The 26,072-nt window shown below is 47.0% G+C and overlaps 10 protein-coding genes across 12 annotated transcripts in view; 5 read left to right on the top strand and 5 right to left on the bottom strand.

The window, feature by feature from the left end:
• The window catches only part of BDBG_08807 (DNA topoisomerase II), a gene marked incomplete at both ends in the record, with an annotated part of 5,748 nt that extends 4,088 nt beyond the window's left edge, over positions 1 to 1,660 (top strand). Inside the window, one exon of the mRNA XM_002620734.2 lies at positions 36 to 1,660. Coding sequence (XP_002620780.1) covers positions 36 to 1,660 — 1,625 coding nt within the window. The remainder of the gene's footprint in view (positions 1 to 35) is intronic.
• Positions 1,661 to 4,053: 2,393 nt separating this feature from the next.
• Positions 4,054 to 4,918, bottom strand: BDBG_08808 (uncharacterized protein; the record flags this gene model as incomplete). Its single annotated transcript, XM_031723735.1, has 2 exons — positions 4,054 to 4,210; positions 4,752 to 4,918. The coding sequence occupies 2 exons, from the start codon at positions 4,916 to 4,918 to the stop codon at positions 4,054 to 4,056; spliced, it is 324 nt and encodes a 107-aa protein (XP_031581020.1).
• A 443-nt stretch (positions 4,919 to 5,361) lies between these two features.
• Positions 5,362 to 7,759, top strand: BDBG_08809 (the record flags this gene model as incomplete). Of its 2 annotated transcripts, XM_031723736.1 has the most annotated exons (5): positions 5,362 to 5,710; positions 5,793 to 5,908; positions 5,970 to 6,054; positions 6,111 to 7,091; positions 7,150 to 7,759. In XM_031723736.1, the coding sequence occupies 4 exons, from the start codon at positions 5,362 to 5,364 to the stop codon at positions 7,016 to 7,018; spliced, it is 1,458 nt and encodes a 485-aa protein (XP_031581021.1). In that variant the 3' UTR covers positions 7,019 to 7,091; positions 7,150 to 7,759. The 2 variants fall into 2 exon arrangements, with proteins under 2 accessions (XP_031581021.1, XP_002620782.1); XM_002620736.2 differs by having other exon boundaries at positions 6,111 to 7,759.
• A 2,291-nt stretch (positions 7,760 to 10,050) lies between these two features.
• Positions 10,051 to 11,809, bottom strand: BDBG_08810 (cwl1; the record flags this gene model as incomplete). Its single annotated transcript, XM_002620737.2, has 7 exons — positions 10,051 to 10,623; positions 10,701 to 10,897; positions 10,971 to 11,088; positions 11,160 to 11,191; positions 11,310 to 11,390; positions 11,474 to 11,590; positions 11,767 to 11,809. 7 exons carry the CDS (start codon positions 11,807 to 11,809, stop codon positions 10,057 to 10,059), a joined length of 1,155 nt encoding a protein of 384 aa, XP_002620783.2. The 3' UTR covers positions 10,051 to 10,056.
• A 418-nt stretch (positions 11,810 to 12,227) lies between these two features.
• Positions 12,228 to 15,405, bottom strand: BDBG_08811 (acyl-CoA dehydrogenase). Its single transcript, XM_031723737.1, has 9 exons — positions 14,682 to 15,405; positions 14,418 to 14,575; positions 14,261 to 14,318; positions 14,109 to 14,194; positions 13,943 to 14,032; positions 13,600 to 13,852; positions 13,170 to 13,493; positions 12,978 to 13,073; positions 12,228 to 12,893 (listed from the first exon to the last, which is right to left on the bottom strand). The coding sequence occupies exons 1-9, from the start codon at positions 14,886 to 14,888 to the stop codon at positions 12,837 to 12,839; spliced, it is 1,329 nt and encodes a 442-aa protein (XP_031581022.1). The 5' UTR covers positions 14,889 to 15,405; the 3' UTR covers positions 12,228 to 12,836.
• A 34-nt stretch (positions 15,406 to 15,439) lies between these two features.
• On the top strand, positions 15,440 to 20,627 carry BDBG_08812 (inner centromere protein). Its single transcript, XM_002620739.2, has 6 exons — positions 15,440 to 15,972; positions 16,067 to 16,160; positions 16,254 to 18,680; positions 18,735 to 18,974; positions 19,040 to 19,354; positions 19,406 to 20,627. The coding sequence occupies exons 1-6, from the start codon at positions 15,791 to 15,793 to the stop codon at positions 20,036 to 20,038; spliced, it is 3,891 nt and encodes a 1,296-aa protein (XP_002620785.1). The 5' UTR covers positions 15,440 to 15,790; the 3' UTR covers positions 20,039 to 20,627.
• An 830-nt stretch (positions 20,628 to 21,457) lies between these two features.
• On the bottom strand, positions 21,458 to 24,752 carry BDBG_17869 (the record flags this gene model as incomplete). Of its 2 annotated transcripts, XM_031725494.1 has the most annotated exons (4): positions 21,458 to 22,194; positions 22,248 to 23,901; positions 23,962 to 23,998; positions 24,133 to 24,752. In XM_031725494.1, the coding sequence occupies 3 exons, from the start codon at positions 24,750 to 24,752 to the stop codon at positions 23,863 to 23,865; spliced, it is 696 nt and encodes a 231-aa protein (XP_031581025.1). In that variant the 3' UTR covers positions 21,458 to 22,194; positions 22,248 to 23,862. The 2 variants fall into 2 exon arrangements, with proteins under 2 accessions (XP_031581025.1, XP_031581026.1); XM_031725495.1 differs by lacking the exon at positions 21,458 to 22,194 and having other exon boundaries at positions 23,249 to 23,901; positions 24,180 to 24,752.
• Positions 21,934 to 22,455, top strand: BDBG_17870 (uncharacterized protein; the record flags this gene model as incomplete). The annotated part of the gene is made up of 1 exon (XM_031725496.1): positions 21,934 to 22,455. The coding sequence occupies one exon, from the start codon at positions 21,934 to 21,936 to the stop codon at positions 22,453 to 22,455; it is 522 nt and encodes a 173-aa protein (XP_031581023.1).
• Positions 22,579 to 23,038, top strand: BDBG_17871 (uncharacterized protein; the record flags this gene model as incomplete). The annotated part of the gene is made up of 2 exons (XM_031725497.1): positions 22,579 to 22,824; positions 22,895 to 23,038. The coding sequence occupies 2 exons, from the start codon at positions 22,579 to 22,581 to the stop codon at positions 23,036 to 23,038; spliced, it is 390 nt and encodes a 129-aa protein (XP_031581024.1).
• A 150-nt stretch (positions 24,753 to 24,902) lies between the features above and the next one.
• BDBG_17872 (uncharacterized protein) lies at positions 24,903 to 25,442 on the bottom strand (the record flags this gene model as incomplete). The annotated part of the gene is made up of 2 exons (XM_031725498.1): positions 24,903 to 25,084; positions 25,139 to 25,442. 2 exons carry the CDS (start codon positions 25,440 to 25,442, stop codon positions 24,903 to 24,905), a joined length of 486 nt encoding a protein of 161 aa, XP_031581027.1.
• Between the last annotated feature and the right edge of the window lie 630 nt (positions 25,443 to 26,072).

Genomic DNA, 26,072 nt, shown 5'->3' on the forward strand with positions numbered 1-26,072 from the left:
TCATATCTGGAGAGCTGATCTTGATGCTTTCCTAGAGGAATGGAAATTCCAACTTGAGGACGAAGGTCGCCGTCAAGCTAAGCGTGCGAAGAGTGCCCGTCGCGTATCTACGAAACTCAAGACGGCTACTAAAGGTGGTAAGAAACGCAAGGCTGCCGATGACGATGATAGTGATTTCGGCCTTCCTAAACCGAAGAAATCTGCCAAATCAACTACTATGAATCGAATAAAGCCGCAGGGCGACCTTCTTAACTATGTGAGCAGTAATGCGTCTAGGAAACCTAAACCGAGCAGCGACAAGGGTTTTGGTGGTGCCGACGGTGCGAGCGGTTTGGATGATGAGGATGATTTCGAACCAGAAATCCTCCCAACTAGGAAGCCGAGAGCTGCTTCTTCTAAACCTATGAAGCCTATTGAGCTTGACGGGTTGAGCGATTTCGACGAATTTGAGCCGAAAGTCAAAGAAACTTCTAGGACGGCATCCCCAAAGCCTGCCGAGCCCCGTGATGTGGATATGGACACAGGGACTGGTGGACCAAGTGAACCTGATGATATTCAACCGATGCCTGTGCCTCCCAAGAAAACGAAAGCACAACCCTCGAAAGGAAAGCCAGGGAAGTCAGCTGCTGCACTTGAAAGCGATTTCGAAGAATCTAAGTCTGCAGCTTTGCCGGAGAAGAAAAGTAAGAAAGCGGCTCCCCCACCTCAGAGGATTCCCCTGAACGATGATGATGGCTCAGATGTGGAAATCGTATCGAGAAGGCCCGCACGCCAAGCGAGAACGAATCGCAAACCTATCACGTTCAACAACTCAAGCGAGTCTGACAGCGACGATGGTGATGATTTGCTTGGGGATGTCAGCCAGATGGTGAAGGGAATTGGCCGTTCTGCCGACGCATCATCGGAGTGTCGAACTCTTTTTTCCGAACTCTCACGCCCAGGTACTAGCGCCGGCACTAAACCGGCGACATCGTCATCATCAAAAACTCCCAAAGCCACTAGTAACGATATTTTTGATCCCGATGAAACGGACTACTCGAAACTTATTCCTCAGAATTCTCCGAGGAGGTCGCTTCTAGTGAAACCTAAGGATGCTAAATTTTCCAGTGATGAGGGTGAGGGTGCAGGTAGCGATTCGGACGCGGTCGTCACTTCAAGGTCAGCGGCAGCTGCTAGAGCAAAGCCTAGTACCGCCCCTCGGAAGCCCGCTGCAAAAACAACCAAGTCTACCTCTACCGCCAGAAAGCCCACTACCAAACCCAAAGCCACCGCTGCGGCCCCAGCCAAGAAAACCGTCCTTTCCCCCGCCGCCAAAGCCTATGCTGCGAAGAAAGCTAAGTCGCAGAAACTAACAGATTCACTGTCCGATGATGACGGCGGCGATGATATCGATGCGATGGCGAATGACATTCTCGATTCCCCGGTACCAGCTAGAAAGGGAAAGGGTAAAGGAAAGGGACGGCATGATAGTTTCGATGTGGATGATTCCGAAGATGAGGTGGTTGCTCCAGTGCCAGCACGGACCGCTGGGGGTCGTCCATCACGTCGGGCAGCCGCGGTAGCAAAGAAACCTACGTACGTAGTTGATGTTGATAGCGATGAGGAAGATGAGGAAGATGATGGCGATGGGTCGAGTGAAGAGTTTTCTGATATTGATTAGGCGAAGGAGGTGGATGACTGACCGTGGGTAGTGTGTGGCTATTGTGGGACTTTATTCTCCTACATAGTTTCTTCTACACTTTGGTACTTTTTAATGCCCTTATTTGCATGTTCTGCAGTTTTCGAGTTTGTTATCTCTGCTTGCATTTTGTATTTATTTATTTACAGTTTTCTTGGGACCCTCCCTTGAATTTTGTTCTCTTTCTAATGAGATATCTTATATCACTATGGTTTGTTTGGGTATTTTCACGTTCATAGATTAGGAAGGGCTACATGTGGTTTTTTTCTTGATGTGCTACTCTAAACCCCAACACGTCAATCCTTTCTCCTGCTTGCCATGAAAGCTGAGAGCGCCAAGGTGCACTATGTACATGTGCATGTAATGTACATATGCAATATAGTACTGCACATAGGGTAGGAGGTGAAAGGTAGCGTGTGCGAGAAATGAGTTGGCTTGGGAAGTTCCGGATGAGGCGGGCAGCTACATACATACAGATGGGCAACTGGGAAATCTACCTTCTGCCTTTGTGTGGATGTTTTTGAGCGGCCAATTGAATTGATTAGATGAATTGTAAATAATAAGTTAATGTGATTCTAGTCTAGTGGGTGTGAAATGTACACTTGGGTTATGCGATTTAATAATGGTGGATTGGGCTGCACTGAACATTATTGAATCCCTTGTACTGACGCTATTTCCGCATTGGGCTAAAATCCTGCACAACATCATAACTTTCCCAAACCAAACCATCTTCGCTAAACTTCCCTCGATCAAATATCAAATTCTACCAACAGCACTCAGCAGCTTTGCATCATGATTGATTTCTCATTTGTTTCCATGCTTTGTTTTATATCTTTCTAAACTTCGGATTTCATTGTTCTGATTATATGTAGAACAGCAGAGCAATGTTCCCAGAAGGCAGTTAGTTTATTTAATTGACCCAAGGTGAGTCCAGCAGCCACAAACAAAACAGACATTAAAACAAATATGGCAAAAGGCTATTTTTCTTCAATAGTACTAGCAACTACTCAAAACATCTCAAACCAGAAGAACCAACTGACTATTTGGTCCACTTAGGCTTTGAACGAACAATTCTTTTCTTTGCCGGTTAGAAGGGCCATGGCGAGAAAAGACAACCTGGCGTCATTTCTCACCATTTGCCAGCAACAATAATCCGTATTGGCTCCTGAGAAGAGGAGCTGAGTTGACCATCAATAACGGTGCTATCTTCCCTTTCAAAAAAGCGCTCCTTTGCAATCCGTAGCAAGGATACTTTTGGGTTGGGGGGCACCGTTGGGTTTACAGTAAATCAATATCCCAATGTACGGGAAAGACCAATTCTATTTTTTATGTTATTTTACTATTTTATTTTCTTGCTTAAAATTACTTCTGCCCTAAACGACTTTTTTGATTTTTTCTTTTTCGTTTCCCTTTCGCTGTCCTCTCTAAATGAGGGAGGATCCGTGCCTGAAGAACTCTGCGGGTAGCTGCATCACTACAGTCATGGATCGGAGGAAAATTCCCCTACCGCCCTTTGTATGTACAGTACATACTGGGTTTGATTATTACGGTTTCATCGGTGGGAAGCGAAACCCCCATTATTTCGGGTTGCCTAGGATGAGGGCATTGGGGCCAGCGTAGATTTGGAGGCGGATGTGAGATTCTCAACGCAATCCTCTCCACGCTTTGGTGCGTTGCCTCTGACTCTTGGGCAGCTGGACCTCGCTGAACGAAGGAAAAAAGGTTACGGCATTTGACAGTACCACACATCTTCCGAGTCTTCAGAAAAGTTTCTGGCATTTTACTTACATATTTTAACACCAGATAATGCCAGTGCTTTGGCATTTTATCATTCATTACGCTTCTCACACCCCCTTATACCCCCGTCCTCAACATTCGAAATCCAAACAAAATGACAGCTCTCATGACTGGTGCTTGGACACACTGGCTGTTTATTCTCCGATACACGGGCCAATCATCTTGCATCTTTGTCTCTGATCTTCCCATTCCTGCATCTAGCGAGTCTGACCGGCCAGCAACTACCCGTAACACGAGCTGTACCAAACAGTACATACCCGGTATACTTCTCAGCCATTTGGCCAAGACATTCTCCTTTCGCCTCTACCCTCTGTCCCTAAGTTAATTTTAAGGCTTGACATGATACCTATTAAGCCTTTCCAGCCTTGCTTCTGGCGGTGGGGGCTGTGAATCGAGAAAAAGAGCGACCTGGATTGCATTGCGTATGGCAATCAAAAATCGAATAAAGAATAACAAATCAAAAGAGAAATATTGAGCGAGGGGAGGAATATTTGATAGCGAGAGAATGAAGAAAGACGGGAACCTGAGTCCCGAGCTTCATGTCATACTATGCTATCATCCTCTCTACTTTCGATGTATTACTTCTTTACCCCGTACCCCCACGCAATTAATACTGCTCTTTGTGAATACCTGATGAGCACTAGGTCGCCAGGTAGAGCGCTCAACCAGCGTTCCTGAAGAATGCCTAAGGGTGCGATGTCCCATGGGAACGGCTGCCTGAACAGCGTCCGGATTCTAGATAGGTGCAAAGTACATATGTGGCGCCTCCTCACCCGTTCCGCGGGTGTTTGCATCTGTCAGTGGAACTGATTTGCCTCGATGGGGTGCACTCCATTCCTGGCTAACTTGGATGCAATTTGCCTGACAAAAACTACTAGGCACAGCGGGCTTAACCCTTTCATTCGGGTCGGCGCGCTGTGTATCAGTAATTCTATCTTTGACCTATCTCTCAGCCGTCAGGGAGTACTGAAACGAAGTTACAGGGCGATAACCGCTGCTCCAGCCGCATTTTTTAGCTGCCATGCCAGAATTCCGAGATGAAGGGCCATTAACTTGATTACGGGATTTTTCATTTCAAATGGTCTACATTTGTTTCAACGTCGACATCAGAACACCCCTTGACGAAAAGGGCGAGATGTTGAACTTTCTTCTAGGGGATAGCTCTGAGACATTTACCCTGTGTCTCCTGACTTGCCTGCCATTTGTGTCTTGTTCACCGCTTGCCTAACCGGCCTCGATATATAGGTAGGAAGCTAAGTGGCCACTAGCAACCTACAAACAAACAAGCAGAGGAGACCCAGGAATGGCACAGTATACCTCACCCGCCAGTTCAGCGCCCAACAGCAGCCGGCAGAGCATCATCGCCTCCTCACCAGGGCTATCGGAAGGTTCCTGACAAAGAGATCGGTCCGGAATCTGCCTGATGTAGACTAAGAGGGTCATTATTTTCTCTCCTTGCTCCTTCACCCATATGTCATAATGCCAAAAGCCGACAAACCTTCTTAGTCTTATATGCATCAATCTGCATTTTACCTTGGCCTTGGGAGTAGATCTGTTTACCTTGCGCATCTGCGTTTTTGCTTCATGTGAAGTGACATTTGCTAGATTTTATCCAGATCCCATCCAGCTTTAAATTTCTCCCTCGTCCTCGCTTCTGTTTGGCTATTTGTCAATGCTTTTCTCTTTTCTCGTTCGAAATTACACAGTTGTCCCGTCACTGGCCCAAGCTCCTTTCCCATTTCCTCATTTTGTCCCTTTTACCCTGAGTATCGTTTTTCCACTTTTTAATTTTTCGAGACGTGCAACACATCCGTTGGTATCGAGCGGAGATACGTTATTTTGATCCAGACGGCGACCTCACTTCTTCTATTTCCCTGGTATAAGCCATGACGTCTATTGCCTCGCTCCTTAACCCAGAACCTGAAGCGCGAGAGATATATCCCCAACAGCTCCCCACACCTTGTCCCAGTCGCTTTTCAAGAGAGTACCGCCAGTCACCCCCGCCAAGGCAGAAGAAGCAGAAGGTGTCCAAGGATGCTGCCGTGTTCACTCGGGGTAGAACGCGGGGAGAGCTGCGATATCCTCCATGCGAGTATCAGAATCCAGAGCTTGCTGCAGCGCACAAAGAATTCCAAATCCATCCCATGGGTCATATCACCGAGTATCCAAGGCATATTCCGTATAATAGCGAGAAGAAGTCATTTTTAGAGAAGACAGGACGGGAGAGTTTCGAAGGTATGAGTAGTGGCCCCATATTTTGATAATTATTTTGCGTTTATTCCCAAAGGTATACGTTGGTCTGAAATATTATATATAGTGTTCCAGTATACCTTCAAAGTTCCCGGCGACGATAAGACATATACCGTTATGTGGGACTACAACATCGGCCTCGTTCGAACTACCTCTTTGTTTCGATGTAATAACTACTCCAAGGTATGTTTATCGGTATGAAGTTCTTCCTTTTTCCCCAGTGTGAAACTGACCCATTCCGCAGACAGCCCCAGCGAAAATGCTAAATGCCAACCCTGGTCTCCGCGAAATTTGCCACAGCATCACAGGGGGGGCACTAGCGGCCCAAGGTGAGACTCTTCCATCTAACCCCTATCAGAACTCACAGCTCTGATGATTTTACCAGGATATTGGATGCCCTTCGAAGCAGCCAAGGCCGTTGCAGCTACTTTCTGTTGGAAGATCCGCTACGCCCTGACACCCCTTTTTGGTGTGGAGTTTCTCACAATGTGCATTCCCCCCGACGATCCGAGGTTTGGCAGATGGGTGATCGACCAGTCCATAGTGCGCGACGCGGCGAATTCAGCTAAACAGTATCGACTTCTAGAAGGGCGTTCACGGAGCAATACAAACCAGATGCGTAGCTTTGCTGAACCTTACCCGCGCGCAAATCCCAATGAATCCAGATGGAGCAGGAAGGAACTTCGAGCAAAGCCGGTTCATTTGATAGGAGTAAGAGTCGGGGCCAATAGAGATAGGGAATACACCGCCTACACTGACGCCGGAGGTGCATACTGCCTCTCCCCATCCAAACCATGGGATAGCCTCTACCCTCCAGCAAGTACACCACGGACGACGGGAACCAGCCAGTCCCGGATACCCTCTCCTCAGACAATACTCTCCTCCCTTAGTATTATGCGGAACAAGACTGCAAAGCTAGTGGACGACATGGATATGGATATAGATGTCAACGATGAGACAGAGCCGGAGGAGTTAGAGGATTCGGCAGAGAGCACACCCACCGAGCAGGTGTTGCAGTATGACTCGTACCACGATACGGATAACGAGAGCTATGATGGTGACGGCGGTGACGAGAATGTTGAAACTGAAGCCAGCCCTGAAGGCGAACGTGAACGTGGGGGCTCATTACCTAAAATCTCCAACAAGGAAATGGACGAAGCTGGCGACGCCAAACGGCGTAGTTCGCCTTTACCCCTTACAAACGATGCGAGGGCAGCGTATATGCTTATGAGGTTGCATATGCAGGATGTAGTGCGTGTGGATGAGAGGAAGAGGAGGCGGGCTTCAGCGTAGGGGGGATAAAAGGAAAAAAAGAAAAAAAGAAAAAAAGAAAAAAGAAGACAACATTCCCTAAAGTGCTCTGCTGGTATGTTGTGGACACGAAATGATATTCCTTGACTTTTATCGGCTGACTTGAGGGTAAGGTCTTTTTTTTTTGTTGATCTAACTATCCATGAGTTTAAAGTAGGCGACAAGGGGTTGGTTGGCTATACTGGCTTACACCTTACTTGTGCATAGCAGCGGTGGGGTGGGTGGTTTGCTTTGGTCTCTTTTTGGTCTCTTTTTTTATCGCGCACCTATTGGAGAACTACCTCTTCAGGTACTTACATTGGGAATTGCGCAACGTTTACGTGGGGCATTTCTGTATGTTGGGTGTTGGAGGAGTACGTCCGATGGTATTATTCTGTCATTCGCTTTTTCATTCTCGTTTCCCCTTTTTTCCTGGTCAACTACCTTACTCTCCTTTTTCCCCCTTTTATTTCGTATTTCTTTTGTTCAGCTTTTTGCAACGATGTGACGCCTAGCAATATGCGCTTTATTATTTCATGCTTCAATTACTTAAATTTATTCGCTGGTACGGAGTATTTGGGTCCTCCTCATACGACATATAGACATATATGGATGGTAACCGTTAAGGGAAAAAAGAAAAAAAAAATGGAATGAAATTACATACCACCCATTCTCCCTCCCTCACCACCGCCTTTTAATTAACAATCACTAATTTCCCCTCCCTAGTCATCCTTGATAGACACCATGATTTACTGGATATACATGTAGTTAACTAGCAGAACATATTGATATTTCACCACGGCCTTGGCCACTCTGGGCCATTAGGCTAATTTAACGTGGGAAGGTATCATGCTGTATTCATCTTGTATCTCCCAGGCCACTGCGCATACTAAATTAATGGCGGGGTACATACATGTACGCACAAGGTGACCAAAGTGGTGAAAGACAGACGTTGGCACGGGGATATATACCTTAGTAGCTTTGTGGGAATGCGCAGCATACCTGCAGAGCTGCGAACCCCACGTGCATTGGACTGCGGAACGGAGCGTATTGACCCTGCAGGTTCAGTAAGTAGTTACTGGTTCCTAGGTATGCAATTCGCAGCCTGACAGGATACATGTTCATCAGTTCTTTCAATAATGGAAACGAACGGGGATGTTGGCTGGCTGGTCGCTGGCAACGCGCACGGAATGACAGGACAGGAAGAAGCTAGGACGGGAAGCACGCAAGCGAGGGCCAGAGAGAGAGAGAATGAGAGAGAGAGGAGAGAATTTGACAATAAAAAATATAATATAATACATTGATAGGTGATAACTGTACATTTTCATTTCTGATACTTTACGTGATACTCATACTCATGTTCAATAGCATACATACACCCAACCAACCATCCATTTTATTCGACGGCAATAATAATCAACACATAGAGAGAGGGTGAGGTATTTTTGAACTTGGAAGTCCAAAATATCACCTAAATCAGCAATGGCGTAGCAACCAACAGCACTGTAATCACTAATCACCCATATCAATTCCATTTCAAAGTCCAAACAAACCAAGAATAGCTTCTCTTGATGAAGTACGCAACCTGCGTGGCCATTGTTCAAAGGTTGTATGTAAGCTGTCCCCCACTGAATATATCAACTTTTCTTTTTTTATTTTATTTTATATTTTTATTCTTTTTTTTTTTTATTTTCCCTCCGTAGCTCTCTCCTGCCCTGACAGAAACCATGCGCCCTATCTCAGTTGTCGCGATCCAGCAAAGAAAAAGACAAACCAAAACGACCTTCAAAATAAACCGTTATCAACCACTCATACAAAATGATGGAATATTTCTTCCAGGGGCTTGGGTTTGGAATTTGGGACGACAACAAATCGAAATGACAAGATATCCCCTTTGAATAAATACAAAGCGAGAGGGATGGCCGGGTAGGGTAGCCATTTGCAGTTAACGCATAACAAGCAAGCAAGCAATCAGAAACAAACAAATAGGCCCAATATGGTAAGAGGGAAGTAGTTGCCTGGATGAATTAAATAAAGCTCTCACAGTTTGACAATGATAACACACGAAAGAATTTAAGGGTGAAAAAAGGAGAAAAAGAAAGTTACGTCATCCAAAGCAAGCAAACACTTGTTATGAAAGGGGTAATGGAGCAAAAACAAAAAAGAAAAGAGAAAAGCTCAAAAATCGAGGGCAGAGAAATGGAACGGAATGACCAAACACACAGGATAAAACGACAATTACAAAAAAAAAAAAAAAAAAAAAAAAAAAAAAAAAAAAAGAGCAAATGCAAATGTGACATGATAAAAAAGAAGGACGACAGGAAAAATCATCAAGTAATTCCCTTATGCCTTTCCTTGCCCTGCGCTGCCTTGTCTTGCTTTACTTTGCTCGAACTTTCAACCTATGCCCAGTCGGACCAAAACTGCGTCCAGCAGAAAGGGAAAAGCCAAAGAAAAAATAGAATGAACCCCTCCGTCGTCCACACCCCCCCCCCCCCCCCCGGGAAACCCGAACCTTTTATGAAGAAAGAAAAAACGACCCTGGAAGATCAAAGACATTCATTAATTGCCACCATACCAGGCCATAAAGGAAGGAAAGGGGGGTGAAGAGAGGGAGAACGAAGTGGAACAAAGTAATGAATCATCCACTAATTAACCCAAGCTCAGAAAAAAAAAGCAAGGGTTTTGTTTGCTATGAACCGAAAAGGCCAGGAGAAAAGGTTGGGTTCAAAACCGGAGGAGAGGAGTAGAACAAATAACAAAGAAAAAAGAACGATAAAAAACACGCAGCTTTTTTTAGTATCATGAACGTAACACTTAGGTCACTCACTCGCAACGGAACAATATAATAGAAATAAGATTACAAAGTTCCGCAAGAGGGAAAACCCGCAACCTGTCCTCTTTTCCTCTCAGTCTCCTTGCTGCCTGTCCTTTTATGTCATTATTATTAATTTTCCCATGCCCACTTCACAGGCTACGGAATGACATGGCAATCGGGAGCGAAAAGAAAGGTCTCGATCCTCCGGTATGTATTGTGCAATTTATGCCAGAAGTGGCTCGTCTGACTTCGTCTCCTCTCTGGATTCCCGTGCCGGAACTTCACCGAGCACGATGTCATCTTTGGGTGCTGTGGGAAAGTCCGTATGCACGATTGCGGGCACTGCATCTGTTGGCTCAGTAGCAGCAAGTTCAGAAGCGACAGGTTCAGCATCAGAAGCGACAGCAGCAGGTTCAGTTAACGGTTCAACGGCGGGTTCGGCGGCGGACCTGAGTTCCGGCTGGGCCTGTACGGTTGTTGGAGCAACCTGCTCGACGTGTGGGAGAGAGCGAGCGGAGCCCATATACTCGTTTGCTTTGGCAGTGTAGTCACCCACGTACTGCTTGACGATATGGGTGGCGTGGGCGGTCTGCTGACCGGCCATCTCCTTCACCTGGGTGGCTTGGGAGTTGACGATTTGTTGGATCTGATCGATCTGGGTGTCGATAATTTCTCGGTTGTTAATATATACCAGGGGTCCTAGATACGCAACGGAAACGAGGATGAGGGCCAGGCCCCAGAGAGGGAGGAAGCGGACGAGCCAGTAGGAGGTCAGGGCGGCGGTGAAGGCCTGAGTGGCGATGGAATTTATGGGTTAGCTTCATTGATATAGATCAGTTTGCGTCCTATGGAGAGGAAAGAGCTTACGGCAAGAGTGTAGGTGAGGTTCTCCGCGAAGAGAATGCGCTGGAACTCAATGAGGAAGAAGTCCATCAATTGCTCTAGATCCTCCAGGATGCTCTCTACGGTATCTTTGGGGATGGTGTAATATTTGCGGGGGCGGGAGGAGCTAGCTAGGCCACGGGAGAACATGACTTTCCCGGCGACTTCGAGGGAAATGGTGACTGCATATCAATAGTGTGTTAGAAGATGGCGAGGTGTGGAGTAACGAGATTGGAACCTAGGTTGCTATCTCACATCCAAGAGACAGATACGAAAACTTGAAGAGCCATCGTAGCAGAGGCAGGTATCGGGCTGCAATAATAAGACTGACAATCGTAGCAAATGAGACGGCGGTGGTTCGAGGGCGCTCCCACTGGAAAATGATATCAGCCACTGATACTTCCTGATACCTTTTGAAGAGAAATGCGAATTGGGGAAACTAACGCTCAACAAGCTGTAAATGCGGGAATGGTAATCTGCGAGATATCGGAGTTAACATGAATTCTGTTCTTGCTCAAAAGCAGCAAAAAATAAAAAAAAATAAAAAAAATATGTAACTTAGAAGCAGTGCACGCAATTACAGGAAGCACATACGAGTTAAAGGTTGCCCTGTAGCAGTGGCATCAGTCGTCCCATTGGTTTTAACCCTGGTGCTTCCTATGTGGTGAAAGACATCTGGAAATGATAAAACAAAAATACATTAGCATTGAGCTTGTTTTCCTAATTTGGCCGAGATTCACACGGTCCGCGGTCCGCACCTTTGTCAGAATACATTTCTTCGCATTGTAGAGCATCGATCTGGGCCCCTATAGAGAATTTGTGAGGACGCTGCTCCGTCATGCTGGTGGAATTGAAGGGGGGAAAGCGAGCATTGACTAGATAATCCAAAGCACAACTGCGTCAATGTCATTGTCCGTACGTAGCTTGAAATAGAGCGGCACAAAAGGGAGGGGAGAAGCAGAAGTATAGACCTACCTTACAGTGATGTACAGGATGCAACTCTACTAGTTTGGAAGATTAAATAAGGGATCCGCAGGGGATTCAGATTTACCTAGATGAGGGCTTCCGCCCGGCTGTGTAGATTCCTTCGCCATGTGTGTGGTGTGATGATGTAGAAGCAAGTAGGGCGAGAGGCAGCTGAACTGGATGGATGAGATAGCAGATGGATAGCAGAGACTATGGGGATAACGATGGAAGAAGCAGAAGAGATGACAGCTGGAGACAGATGTATGAAGCTGGACGTAGCTGAGTTGAGTTGAGTTGAGTTGAGTGTAGTTGGTGATGTTTGTTTTTGTTGCTGTGGTTTGGTTGTGGATGAAGGAAAGTAGTTAACGTCAGAGCAGAAGAAATGGTCAGATTCAGGTTTGAGCCGGAAAAAAATAAAAAATCAAAATCAAAATCAAAACGAAAAAATAATAAAAAATAATTTGGATTAGCCTGAACCACTGTTGGCAATTAAATATTACAAGTTAAATTCTGCAGATTAATAAGTGCATTGGAAATACATTAAATAAATTTATAAAATATAAATAAAATACTTAAACAACTGATCAATCTTTTGACAAAAATAATAATTATTTGTCTGTGTATTTCATTCCCCCCCCAGATATGGTCAAAAGGGGCCAGCCAGCACACAACCAAGAGCTAGCATGTGAGAGCAATATGAATATTTGTGAACTAGTTCCAGCAAACTAGCTAACTTATGTACATGAAATAAATAACTATAACTAACTAACCAGTTAAATAACTAGCCAAATAAATAACTACACAATAAAAACTATCAAAGCTTCTACCTTTAACCCACATACACAGGTCAGATTATGTAGAGCTGTTCAGAGGTTAACTATGATGAAAGCAATGATGAAATATATCTTCAAACCAACAATGAGTGTTATACTATTTATATAAACAGTGGCAAAGGGTTATTCCAACTCCATCTATCCAATCATAGAGCAATATGGATACCTTGGTATGGGAAAATATAACCAGACGAAATTTAAACGGGGGAAAAATCAGGGATAAAAAAAACTCTATGACAATCCTTCCCCATTCCCATTATTGCACTGCTATGTCGTCACTCTCAACCGGCAACGAAGAAAATGGAAAAATCCCTCAAATTATCTAGTAACTACGAGGCAGGTCCAGCACCTTCTCACTGACATAGTTCATAATCATCTCCTAATTATACTGTTAGCTCTCGAATCCTCACAACCTAAATATACCCAATTAATATTTTGATTGTCGAAGAGAAAGAGTACTCACTCGACTGACAGGCGCAATCCGCGGCACGAAACATTCCCTCAGATATCGCTCAACATGATACTCTTGTGCATAACCCATCCCACCATGCGCGAGCACCTAGAAAAAGAATAGTATATTAGTAACCATAAAAAGGTGAGCAAATGAGCAAATCCAAACCAAGGAAGCAAAAGAATAGGTCAATCCCAAACTCACCGCCCTCTCACACGCCGTAAACGCTGCCTCCGCCGCAAGATACTTCGCCAAATTACACGCAACTCCAACCGCCTTCTGCGTAATCGACTTATCAGTCTTGCTAGCATCGTACAGCCTCGCGGCATGGTACGTGGCCAGTTTCGCCGCTTCGAGATTCATATAGGCGTCCGCGAGCGGGTGGGCGATGCCTTGGTTCTGCCCGATGGGCCGGCCGAAGACGACGCGCTCCTTGGCGTATTTGGCGGCCTTTTCGAGTGCGATGTAACCCAGTCCCAGCGCTTCGCCCGCGAGGAGGCAGCGTTCGGCGTTCATGCCGTGGAGGACCTGGGGGTGGTTAATATAACGGTATGAACCGCATACTCCATTTTTATGTTGCTCTCTCCCTCTTTTTTTTCTTTTTTCTTTTTGAATAGGGGGGTAAAGGACGTACGATTTTAAAACCGTCGCCCTCTTCGCCGATGAGGGAATCCGCAGGGATGCGGTAGTTGTCGAAGAAGACCTCATTCGCGTCAACGGCGCGGCCGCCCATCTTCTTAATCCTGCGCAGGCCCAGGCCCGACGCATCCTTGTCGAAGTCAATGAAGAAAAGCGAGAGGCCCTCGGATGGCTTCTTGACTTCCTCAAGCGGCGTGGTGCGGGCGAGGAGGACCATTCGCTTGGCGACTTGGGCGGAAGATATCCAGCTTGAAGGGGCCGGGTTAGTTTCGTTTTTCTTTGCTAAATATGTTGGCGAAAGGTGTTTTGTGCCTGATGGCACTTTGCTGGTGATTTACATTTTTTGTCCAGATACCCTGTACGAGTCACCATCCCTAATCGCCTCCGTGCGGAGTTTCAGCGTCTCAAGCCCCGTATTTGGTTCTGTGCTGTTTTATTTTACTTCTTCGTCAGGTTGCAATCCTAGAAGGTATATGACCAGGCAAAGGGGCTTGTCTGTCTTACACTCCAAAACAAACTCTGTAGTCCCCGGCGATCAACCTGGGCAACATCCGCTGTTTTTGCTCTTCTGTCGCGAACTTGGCAACGGGCTAGATGTTTGCAATTAATATTTAGCGTTACCGGCCAGTCAATTGTCTGGACACTGTCATGAATACCTGAGTAGCGTAAACATTTGCGTGAATCGATTGCGCACCAGCGAGACCGGCACCGCTCCTATTAGTATTCAGTCAGGGCATTTTTCTGAGTTTTTTCTCCCTTTTGATTTTTGTCCTTTTGCCAAAGAGCTCAATAATAAATCGCAAGTCAACGTACTGTGCAATCGTCTGTAACATCATCGTCGCTTCTGATATGCCAAGGCCAGCTCCGCCCAGTTCCTCGGGAAGAGCAATTCCAATCCAGCCATCCTTGGCCAATGCCGCGTGCAGTTCATGAGGGTATTCGCCTGATTCGTCGCGCGCAGCCCAGTATTCCTGCAAATATTTGATGTCAATCGGGCTTGCGCTTTTCTTTCAAGGAAAAACATGTACATGTGCCTGCATTTTGTAATCCATATGTAAGGACGAGAAAATCACCCACATCGGGAAAGTTAGAGCAGATCTTCGCTATAGCATCTCGGACCATTAGTTGGTTTTGCGAGAAGCAGCTGAGTTCCATGATTCTACTTGACGGGGAGGCAGAGAATGATCGCTCTTGTAGACATTGCCGTACCGCGGCTGTTCTCCTTGTGGGGGCTTGGCGACGTGAGCAGCCCAAGAGTGAGCGGCAGAGGAGGCGCGAGGCCATGGTGGTCGATGAAGTCAATATGTTCTTAGAAGAAGAGCAGAGAAGACAAGGTCAATACAGATAATCAATAAAAATCCCAATAGGTCAGCCAATTGGTGGGCTGCGTAGGGGTTGCCGTCGCCTTCTCGGGTGGTGGGCTAGCTATTCTATTCCGTACAACAGGCGCAGGATGAAGAGTGCAAAAGATGTGACAAGATCCTATAAGTATCAACAAAAGTAGCAATTCAATCGATTAAATAGAAATATACATGGAGAGTTAGATATAAACTTCTGACTCGGGAAGGTTCCGAGAGCCGGGCTACCAGCATGGTCCCCATCACTCACGCCGCCTGACGAAATACCAGATCAAGTAGCAATCAGCTGTGCTTGGTGGAGGCTACATGGACAGGCGGGCACTGGAGGATGGCCGAGCAGCGCGCGGAAGAGCTCTCCATGTCCCACATCTACCAATTCCAAAGCAAATAGCGGGTTCTTTGCTAGATGCTGTAACTCGGGGTGATGTCTTGTTCAAAACATCTCGACACATGCGGATTTTGCGAGCTCGGGCCGAAGGAACCCAAAGCGGAGTTAGGGCTGGAGGGCTTGGCATTAGGGCTAGCGTAGGCAGGTGATCTCGCGGCTTCCAAGACGAGTTAGCATGTTTAGTCATCCGGTCCTGTTTTGGGCAACTTCCTTGTTTGGCGACAACTCGACGTCGAAAGATCCATATCAAACCATCGATAGAACGACAATACTTCACACCAACCACCCAATGTGTCCCCAATGCCACTGCATCTAGCGCCGGACTGCAAGATACTGGCGAGAGGCTCCCCCGCCTAGTTGAAGCCCGTTTTTATCTGCGTATTTGTTCCTGCGACGCGTCCCTCATCTGCCATTGAAGTCGCGTTGTTTACATCGAAAAAATGGCCTCCGGAGCCACAACGAGGGCGCAGAGAGCTGTGGGCTCCTCAACCTGGATCGCCGCTGAGAAGGAGAATATACAACAGCTGATCAATCAGGAGATGGATGAAATCGAGTATCCTGCGCAGAATGAGATGGATTGGCTGAATGAGCATATGGCAGAGATCTTCAGCAGGAATCAATTGTACGACCAACCACTCAGCCCCCTCCTCGGTTTTGTTGATCTATAGCGGGTACATTGAAGAATGATGGGAATAGGAGCTGATATATGCGAATAGTAACGTAACCGAGATCTTTAAGACCCCAGGAAAGCTACGGGGAAAGACTCCAAGAACAGCTAGGAAGCATAAGACCCCACGAGAGGCTCGGGTTGTAAGTGCACCGTATCACCATTGCATGAACCTTATGCGCGGATTATGAGGTTTTCTTGTTAAATAATAAAACGCGACTGTTAACTCTTTCTAGCCGTTGAGCGACATATTCTCTTCACAGCAGAATGTCCGAAACAGCCCTGCGCCGCCTAGCCGGTTCCATCAGGAAATCACGAAATTAGCTGCCAAACCGTCCCCGAAAGAGCAACCGAAATACTCGTCCCCAGTTCAATACCACCAAGCAAAACAACCCACTTGCAATACAGACTCTGGATACCATGGCATGCCCGACGAGGATGATGAAATGGATCTAGTATATTCGGAACCGCACAAGGAGTCAGAGCCGGAATCAAAATCGGTGCCAGAAGAGCCAGAACCAGAGGAGGGACCAGAGCAGGCACCAGAAGCAGAGCGAGAGCCAAAGTCAAACCAAAACACCCAACGGATACTGGAGCCGGAGCCAGCACGCAAGCCAGAACACGAACCTGCGCCCGAGCAAGAATATGTGGAAACAGCTACCCAGCCATTGGAAGACTCGACCCTTGTCATCCCTGGCGATCGTAATGATCTTAGCCCGTCCGTTGACCGACGCACAACGGACGCTTCCTTCCACTCCGCAAGAGAAATCGCGCCAAGTAAGGAGAGCACCGTGGAGCCCATGGATACTGACCCTTATGAATCGACTTCCATGGCCGCCCCTAAACAAGTCGCCACCACAGCGCATCTTGAATCACCTCGAGAACCAGTTCACGCACCCGGACGGCTTGATTCCACACCTCTTGAAAAAGCCAACGTGATGGAAGTAGAAACACATGAACACGATGCTGCTCTCGATCATCACTTCGACGACATCGGATCTCCTTCTGATGGATCAACTCCTGACCGCCCTCCTATCCGTAAAAGTAGCTTGAGCTTCGCTTCTCTTCCAGCTCGGGAGCCAATAACAAAACGAAGCATGGGAGGACATAGATTGTCGAGGATCAGTCATATTGATTCATCCAAATCAATTCAGAGTGGTTATTATGGACGCCAAACTGGAGGTGCAAGAATGACACAAATTTTGCCAGAAGAACACACCGAACAAGGAAATATTGAGGATAGTACGAAAACTGCTGAAGACCGCGCTCCTCCTCCTCTACACGAGGAATCCGAGCTTACAATGAAGGGTACAACTACTTATAACAAATCCTCAACGCAGCTGCTCCACGAGAAAATCAATATGCTTGGCAAGTCTCAGTCATCGCGGAGTACCAAGTCAATCCCAGCCCCTGCACCTAATGTTAATTCCCAGGTTCAATATCCTGAGCTGTCGTCGCAAGTTGAGCCTGCTGCTGATGAACCACGGAGGCCATCCCCAATCGAGGCTCAAACTTATGATAGCAGAACAGCACTACCCAGGTCGCCGCAACATTTCCAGTCGTCCCATTCTGTGAGAGAAATGACTGCCGAATCTCCCCAGCAGCTCCGCCAGCTAGCACCTCAAGAGGACCGTATGTCAAGGATTATGTATAGTCGATCGCCAGAGAGGCGTTCGCCTGCGGCCAAGCCTTTTGGCGTTGCTTTTCACGCGAAGTCGGCCTCCACCTCGATAATTACGTCCCCGAGAGCAAATACCATAGGCCATCAGAGAACCACATCTGACCGTGAAATTGTTACTCCTGTTTCTTCACCAAGAAGGGATGATGGCCCTCTGAGTGCCTCCAAATCCAGACTACAGTCGATAATGAAAACTGCCAAAGGACTATTTACAAGTACGGGCAGTGTATCTGCAGCTGCCAGAAAGGAGGCTCTGTCGCCATCGCCTACTACCACACGTTCCCACACCGGTCTCTATCCAAATCTACAAGAAATGTTTTCCCAAGAACCTCAGCCTCCTGCCATTCAGAGCCCTCCATTACAGGAAGGACGACGAACCAGAAGTTCGACAGAGAGAGAAGAGAAGCGAAAAGAGAAAGAACGACAAGAGATGCAGCGCATGGAAGAACAATTGCGAAAATCCAGAGAGCAGGAAATACAAAAGCAAGCTACTATTAATGTCGCACCAGAACACCGTCCACCTCCCAAATCAGTAGGGACAACCCCGGCCCGAGATCCCCTTGCAACAAGACCTAACCCCAGAAGACCACCAACGCAACAATCTGTACGTGAACCGGAACAAAGCCGAGATATAGAGCACAAATTTGCTGTTCCTGCGAAACCTCACCATCAATCCAAGCAGAATGACAGCCGTCGTCCTGTTAGACCTACGAGAGACATCCAGAAACCAAAGCCCCAACCCGTGTCTATTCGGGTTGGAACTCTTTCACAGCGTATCCCGTTGTCCAATTCGTCCCTCTCTTCGAGTATTCAGGAGCCTACCCCGAACCCGACTCCAGCGCCAAAGGCACCTGCACCAGGTGTAAATAAAAAAGGAAGTAAATTATCAATGCAGACGAATTCGTCTACTAGTAGTTTCAAGAGCGCCACCTCTGCCACGAGTTCGAAATCAAAGGCCGTGCAGGCCGCCGAGAAGAAAAGAGAGGTATGCCGCTTGTAAATTTTGTAGTCCACGGTTTACGCTAACTGGAAGTTTCAGGAGCAGCGTGAAGCCCAACGGAAGCGAGCAGCTCAGCAGGAAGAAGTGCGCCGACAAGAAGAGGCACGTCGACAAGAGCAAGCTAGCCGTGCTGAGGCCGAACGACGAGAACGGGAGCGGTCGGTAGTAGACGACCCCAAGAAACTTGCCCACAAGCAAGCCATCGAAAAGAGACGATTGGAAAATGCAAGAAAATTAGAGCAGCAACGTAACCAGCAGCCAACGCCTGTGAATGACCTGGTAGGTTTTTTGCCTCCTTATTGTTTCCAGATTACACCACTCCCTAACTTGTGCGGATTTTCAAGGGCTCTATTCTTCAACAAGAGAAGGCTGTGTTACAAGGATCTCAGCGAAACGACTTACCATCCACCAGACCTTCGAGACTGCATAGTATACAGGGGCAAGTTCGTCCGGTAAATTATCCACCACCAAATCCGGCCAAACCCCCGAAGAGAGCTCTGGAGGATGAAAGCTCAGGGCGTCCGGTTACTGGGAAAGTAGGAGCAGCTGTGCACCAAGCAGACGGCAAACGGCGAAAGACAGATGATGAGATTGCCGCCGCTGAGCCACCAATTCGATCAGCGATGGCACCTCCAATCCGCCAGTCCAACGTTCGCAAGGTACATCTTTGTCTTCTCGCAAAATTGTTGAAGTATGCTAACATCAAACAGGAGGCTCCTAAACAGCAAATGTACAACCAGGGTTATTCAACGATGCCACCTCCACCCCACCACCAGGCTGGCCCGTCACTTTTCAAGAACCCTACAGCTCCCCGCCATTTCCAGCCTTCAGCTCCCGTGCAATCACAGCCGCATCGGAACGGCCACCCGCTGGAAATGTCTAAATTTGCCAGCGGCAAAATCCCCTTCGCTGACAACTCAAACCCACCCCACGCTACCACTCACAAAACGCCTGCACACGGCCCACAGAAAATCCTCAAATCCTCCCCGGCTTACCCTAACGGTGATAGCATAAAACTTCCCGAAATCCTCACGGACAGCGAAGATGAGGACTCCGACGCAGAGCCGTACAACGTTCCCGACTGGGCCAAACCCGAAAACCTAAACAACATCCTCATTAGCCAGGAAGGCAAAGATGGGGAGCAGGTATTCGGCCCCACTGCGCCGTTGCACATGGAGGAGATCTTCAAGGATAACAAAGACCGGTTTAAGCGATTCCGCGATCGGACTAGTAGTGCCAATTGGGGTGGGCCAGACGGGTTGACGCAGGATGAGATCAAATGGGATCTAGCGGAGAGGGAACGCCTGAAGAGGAATGGCGGGTGGACGTTTGCAACCTCATAGATAACGGCAGTTTTGAGTTGTTTGTATCGCTTATTTTTGGTTTTGGCTGCTCCTACATTTCTGTATGACGGCTACGTGGCAGGTGACGGGGCGACTTCTAGGTTCTCGCCTGTATTTGGTTTAGGTATGTGCAGGGTTTTTGGAGTAGGAAGAAAGAGGATAGGTTGTAGGGATGTCAGGCGTTTTGCGTTTACGTGCCTTGTTAACATTGTCTTGAGTTCAGGGCTTTTGGTTTTGATTTTTAGAAGTATATATATTGATTGTTGATTGTTAATTTCGGATTTTTATTGTTCAGATATTCCAGCGAAGGACAGCTTGTTTTTGTTACTACGACTATTTCTATTCTTCTTATTATTTATTGTCCTGCATATGAATGATAGAGTCAAATGTTTCCACATCTCTTCGCCGGTTTTTTTGCACTCCTCCCATCTCTACAACTAGAGAAAGGGGTTTGCCCATCTTCTCTCAGCAATGCCATGCGATAAATACACCTCTCCAGCCAGCACTTGTCGATAACTATCTCACCAAGAACACCAACTGTATTGAGAATCTCATCCACACTTGGCCAGCATGTAGCCATATTCCCCCCGTTCCAATAATAATAATAATAATAATAATAATAATAATAATAATATATATATGTAACTAAAAGAAGAAGAAGAAATTGAACCGTACAATGTACAATACAATGATAATGATAGAATAAAAAGACATAGCCAAGATGAAGAAAGGATTTAGTAGACATTTTGTTCCCTCCAAAGCAAGACAGCAAACGCGACTAATTTTTGGCGCTGCGTAATAAACCAAGGATGCAGCTCTTTCTCAGACCCGACCTTGACAGAAATCTTTTCTATTCAAACCCTTCGTTGTTATGATTACTATTAACTACGCCTGCGAACTTGCTAAGCAGCGAATGGGTTCCGCTCTTTACCCCTATTTTCAATCTTAAAGCCAGCAAGCATGTTGCACCTCGGGGTTTGTTCCATGACACAATAACAAAAGTGTTGTTTCGTCCTTCACATCAGCAGCGGGTAACTCCTGGCCCCGACAACCAACCTGTAGTCTCTAGGGCTGGCGGGTCCAAAGGGAGGCCCTGAAGAACCGTCAACGGTGGTGAATCCGAAATGTCATCATATAGACATCTATCTTTCCGACTCCAGCTTGCCTCCAACGCCCGGAGACAGCAGCCCTCAGCTATCAGCAATTAATACACGCCTGAACATAGAGCATGGCTCGCGAACGTCTTTTAACCCCTTGCTGGATGGAACGAATCCGGTATCGACCCAGAATGCCGTGGCACTCAGTAAAACGCCGAGCTCTGTGGTTATGAGTGCGATATGGGATTTTTGTTTGGCCATTCTCCCTGTAGCTTTCACCGGGGTCGTACTGTTTTAAATGATTCTGAGGTCTGATGATGCCACAGATCATAAGATGTCCATTTTTATTTTATTTATTTTTAATTGTTCATCCATCATTTGTTCTCTTATTCCTTCCAATCTTTACCTGTCCCCGATCTTTTGGTCTGACAATGAGAAATAGTCATTGCAATCTAAGCGGCTTCGATAGACGGGGACACGAGGAGCAAGCGTGGTGATCGAATCATATTGGCCACGACGTTGACTCCCACGATTTTCCCGATTATTTTCGCAGCTCTGGTCGGCTACTTCTTTCGAATATATGGCACCTTTAGGGCGGAGAGAGGAATAAGGCTTGGGGTACGACATGCTTCACATTTTGTTCCTGCATCTTGACTTTATGCTGACAAAAGGCAAATAGCCTATAATGCTACCAACTGGTATATATCTCCCCTTTCAATCCATGATACCTCGCTGATTGGGACTAGTTCCATACAAACCGGGGGAGATCTAGTAGCATCCCTCTACACATCATCGTTGATGGCCTCTGAAACCATTGCGGGAACCGGCATGGGCCTTTGGGGTAATGTCAAAATTCCGGATATAAGTTCGTTGAAGCCGGGTGAGAACGACAGCGATTGGCGCATGGTAGACTGGAATTCTGCTGTACAATTTACCTCTCTCCAGGTCTTCCTGTCGGAAGGCCCGTGGCTGAAGGAACGTGACGTTCACCGAACATCACATCACTTTGATGTCCAGTGTTTGAACAACATCCTCGCGGAAAAAGAAGATCTCGCTACACTGTCATATAATATGGTTAGCGCGAGCAGCGGACCCGGACACTCTATGCTCACTTATCTTGTTGATGAATTCCCAGCAATGACCGATGGGGTTGGCGGCGACATATCCTCCTGCGCCAAATTCATGTTCGGATCCAGAACCCAGCATGGCTGCAATCACACCTGGGGACTGGCAAACTGCACCCTCGGCAACCTCTCAGTCGACTCTCGAGTCGAATGCCAATCTGAATCCTGCCGCGTGCAAGCCATGCGCCCCTCATAGCGAGTCGAAAATTACAAGTCCCTAACTCACTACATAAATTTCACCTTCTATTTCCTCCCCACGGCAACCGACCGCGACACATCGACCAACTACCTCTACTCCGCCACACTCACCGAGCGCTGGATGAACGACACCTCCCTCCTCCGCGGCGGCCGCATCGACATGGACCTGTGGAAACTGGATCCAAAAGTCCTCTCCGCACGCATGGAAGTAGGCCTCAACTCCTCCCGGCCAGCCAGCTTTGCAACCATCTACCGCGGCACCCCGCTGCCCAAGGATCCGGCCACGTACGAAGCAATGGGTGATTGCTCTACCGAGGCCCTACCGCTGTATTGCTTCGTGCCCGTGGAAGCCCGCGGCTTCAGATACGTTGGCGAGGTGTACAAGTGCGACCGCTCCTGGCTCGCCGTGTTCCTCATCATCTTCCCTCGTGCTACAGATCCTAGCGCTAGCCAGCGTCGTGCTAAAGCGCATCACGCTCGCGCCAGATATCCTAGGCTTTGTCTCGTCATACACGCGGGATAACCCACACGCGCCGGTGTCTGCGGGCTCGTTCCAGGATGCGCTGGAACGCGCCAGCTGAGGGATGTCAGGGTGATGCTGGGTGATGTACGGTCTGAGGAGCAGGTAGGGCATATTTCGTTTGTGGCGCAGGGGGGACATGCCCATTGGGAGGCTGAAGAAGGGGAGGAAGAATATTTAGAATTTGTGCTGTCGTTTGGTGATGTTGGGTATGCGGCATGCTGAGGAATGAATGGCTTTCTGTGATTTGGTTTGACAGGTTTTGATCCCCCTTTTTAATACACTCAAGTAAAAGCACAGGCTTGTGTTATTCACTTTTTTAATTTATGTCTCTATGTTGCGCGCAATGGATATGATATATGATACCCTTGGAGAGTTGGTTGTGCACTTGCTCTCAATGCTTGTGATTCACCTTTTCAGCCGAATTCATCCATTTGATTTTCCCCCTTTCCTTCATGCGAGTCACCCTCTGAAAATCTACTTTAAGCAAATGTATTAGTTTGTATGACTAGATCTCACCAATCTTCACTATTGGATTTTGATCATCACCATTTGAATAGATAGCCACTACGCTCTCAAGTGAAAAAATATAAAAAATTAAAAAAAATTAAAAATAAAAATTAAAAATAAAAATAAAAAAGAGGGGGGGGGGGGGGGGGGAAATATATTATTCAGCCCATTCGTAGGCAAGAAGTAGTTTTAAGGAGTGAAAAGAAGGTAAATACATAACATGTACTCAATAAGAAAACACAAAAAAGGACAGCATTGTGGAATTGGCTTGGTATGTGCAGAACTGACACCCTCCTCACGTACACATTTAGTGCGCGATCATCTTATCCAAATAACCATTCCCCCCCGTTTGGACGGCTTAGAAGGAAAGGAAACCTATAAGATATGACTCCATTCAACAAGTAGGGAGTTTATCTAGAGTTTCGCCCGTTAGGTCAAGTAGGGAAATATGAATAGAGACGGAGTCTTCCTTACCTCTGCATGATTTTTCTGCTTTGTTTTGTCCCACCAGCTGTAGAAGAATGGCCAGATCAGCCTCGTGTTCCGAAAGTGTTTTGACGGATACGTAAATATAAAGAAGGCAGGAATGATGAAGAATAGAAAATAGGGACTCTGAGAGGGGGCTGCGAGGCGACGGATTCATACTCATAGCCATGGATACTTTTTCCCTTGCCTTTGCAGCTTATGTATACCTTTGTTCCAATTGGGTACTGGCCGTGCGCAATGCACTTTTTGGTAGTATTGGGACACGATCTATATCGGGCACCATCCGCGGCCACTTTTCGTGGGCTTCGGCTTGGGTTTTGGTTTTGGCTTTGGCTGTGCTTCGGCTTCGGTTTATCCCCTGGCTCTGGCGTTGGCAGACGTGGAATGCCTCCTCCCTCCAACTCCTGGGCCTCGTCCATGTCTATCCCCGTCTTGAAATTAACAAGAGGTACGTCGTTCAAATCTGCAGTAATCACAGTATCCCCACTTGTCCCGGCACGGATTGTAAGAGCTCCACCAGCATTAATAATAATAAGTGTCGATACTGATGCCTTGTTTATTCCTCTTTGCGCATGTGGAGCCTTTACTATTGTACGAATCGACTGTAGTCTCAAACAGGGGTAATTTAGCCGGAGGAATGGCCTCCACTCCGTTTTTGAAAATTTTAAAGGACGGCCCAATGTTCTGCAGGTACACATTGGCACTACCCTTGTACTTTGAGTCCAGCGAAAATGGCTTCGCCAAGAAGGTGGGTGCCCAGCCGGAGAATTTTTGGTCATAAACTTTTGCAAGTTAGCTATGGCGGAGTTCTTGTTACGTGTTGAAATACCCAATGAAAGCTTTAATATAAAACCAACTTCACCTATTCCTTTAATACTGGTGCCCCAGATAGGAATAGTTATAGCTTTTTCGACTGACTCAAGGAGAATCTACCGGGGATTTTGTCTCTTGGTGGTGAGTTTAAGTCCTAGATCTCCTCGAACCTTGTCCGGCGAAATAGTCAGGGGAACCTCCTGTGGCTTCAGCCACTTGACTTTGATTTTCATCTGGCCTCGAAAGCGACCAGATGTGCCACAGTCAAAGCAGTCTAGTCTCATAGATCTGATTGGATCTTTTATATTAATAAAATGCTGCTGTTGAAGCGCTTTTTGATCGGGAGATTAACCTTCTTCGAAAATCCCCAGGCGTTTGTGAAGCGATTGAGAGGAGTCGGGCAATTCGGCGCTGCCATACTCGAGGTCAAAAGTATGAGCTACTTCTTCCCATTTTTTCTCTTCGCCATAAAGATAGGCAATGAAATTATTCTCATCGTAGTCCGCATCGTGAATCAAGTAGGGGACTCGCTCACCAAGACGACCACAGCTTGGATCATCCGCGATCATGATGAATTTATGGGTCTCACCCTCGTTTACCCATTTCCATGCGCGGATGGCGTACTCGAAATTCGCTTTTGAAGTGAAGGTTAACATCATTTGCTTCCGCACTGAAGTGACTTCAACATAGGCCTAAAGCGCTCAAGTGAGATTATGAGTTCGCCGGCCTCTGTGTACAATGTCATGTTTGCCATTGCGAAGGAAGTGACATCTAATCCAACATTAGCCTTGATATTTCAACGAGGGCTACACACGTACTTGTACTTTGCTTCCTTATAGAATTGTCTCTATCGTTCTGGGGTCCAATTGAGTCAAGTCATCTCTCTTTTGGCCAGGCCAGATTCCGGTATGAAATCTGCCAGACGGAGGGGGAGGAGTTTGTCATATTCCTTGGTATATTCTGCAAAAGCTGGAGAAATAATGCTCAAGGTGCCCTATGTGCTGGAGGAGTCTGTGGATGATGCTGACCGTCCATGGTTCATGAGAGAAGGCCTAATAATTTATATATTCGCAATTTTGGGAGTCTCTACTGATCGCTTCCGCGTTTCCCATGATATCCGATCTTTGTTAACAAGTTCCCACGCAGAGAGGTAGTACCACTGGCAATACGAGTAGTGCAAGGGTATGATGGGAGGAAAAAAGAGAAAGCCGAATGGGGCTAACGGTTATAGGGGAGAGGTGAGAAGAGCTATCGCTCCCCCGAAGCTGATATCGTATTTGCGTGCT

The sequence above is a fragment of the Blastomyces gilchristii genome (assembly GCF_000003855.2).
Source record: "Blastomyces gilchristii SLH14081 genomic scaffold supercont1.29, whole genome shotgun sequence".
Taxonomy (NCBI): Eukaryota; Fungi; Ascomycota; class Eurotiomycetes; order Onygenales; family Ajellomycetaceae; genus Blastomyces; species Blastomyces gilchristii.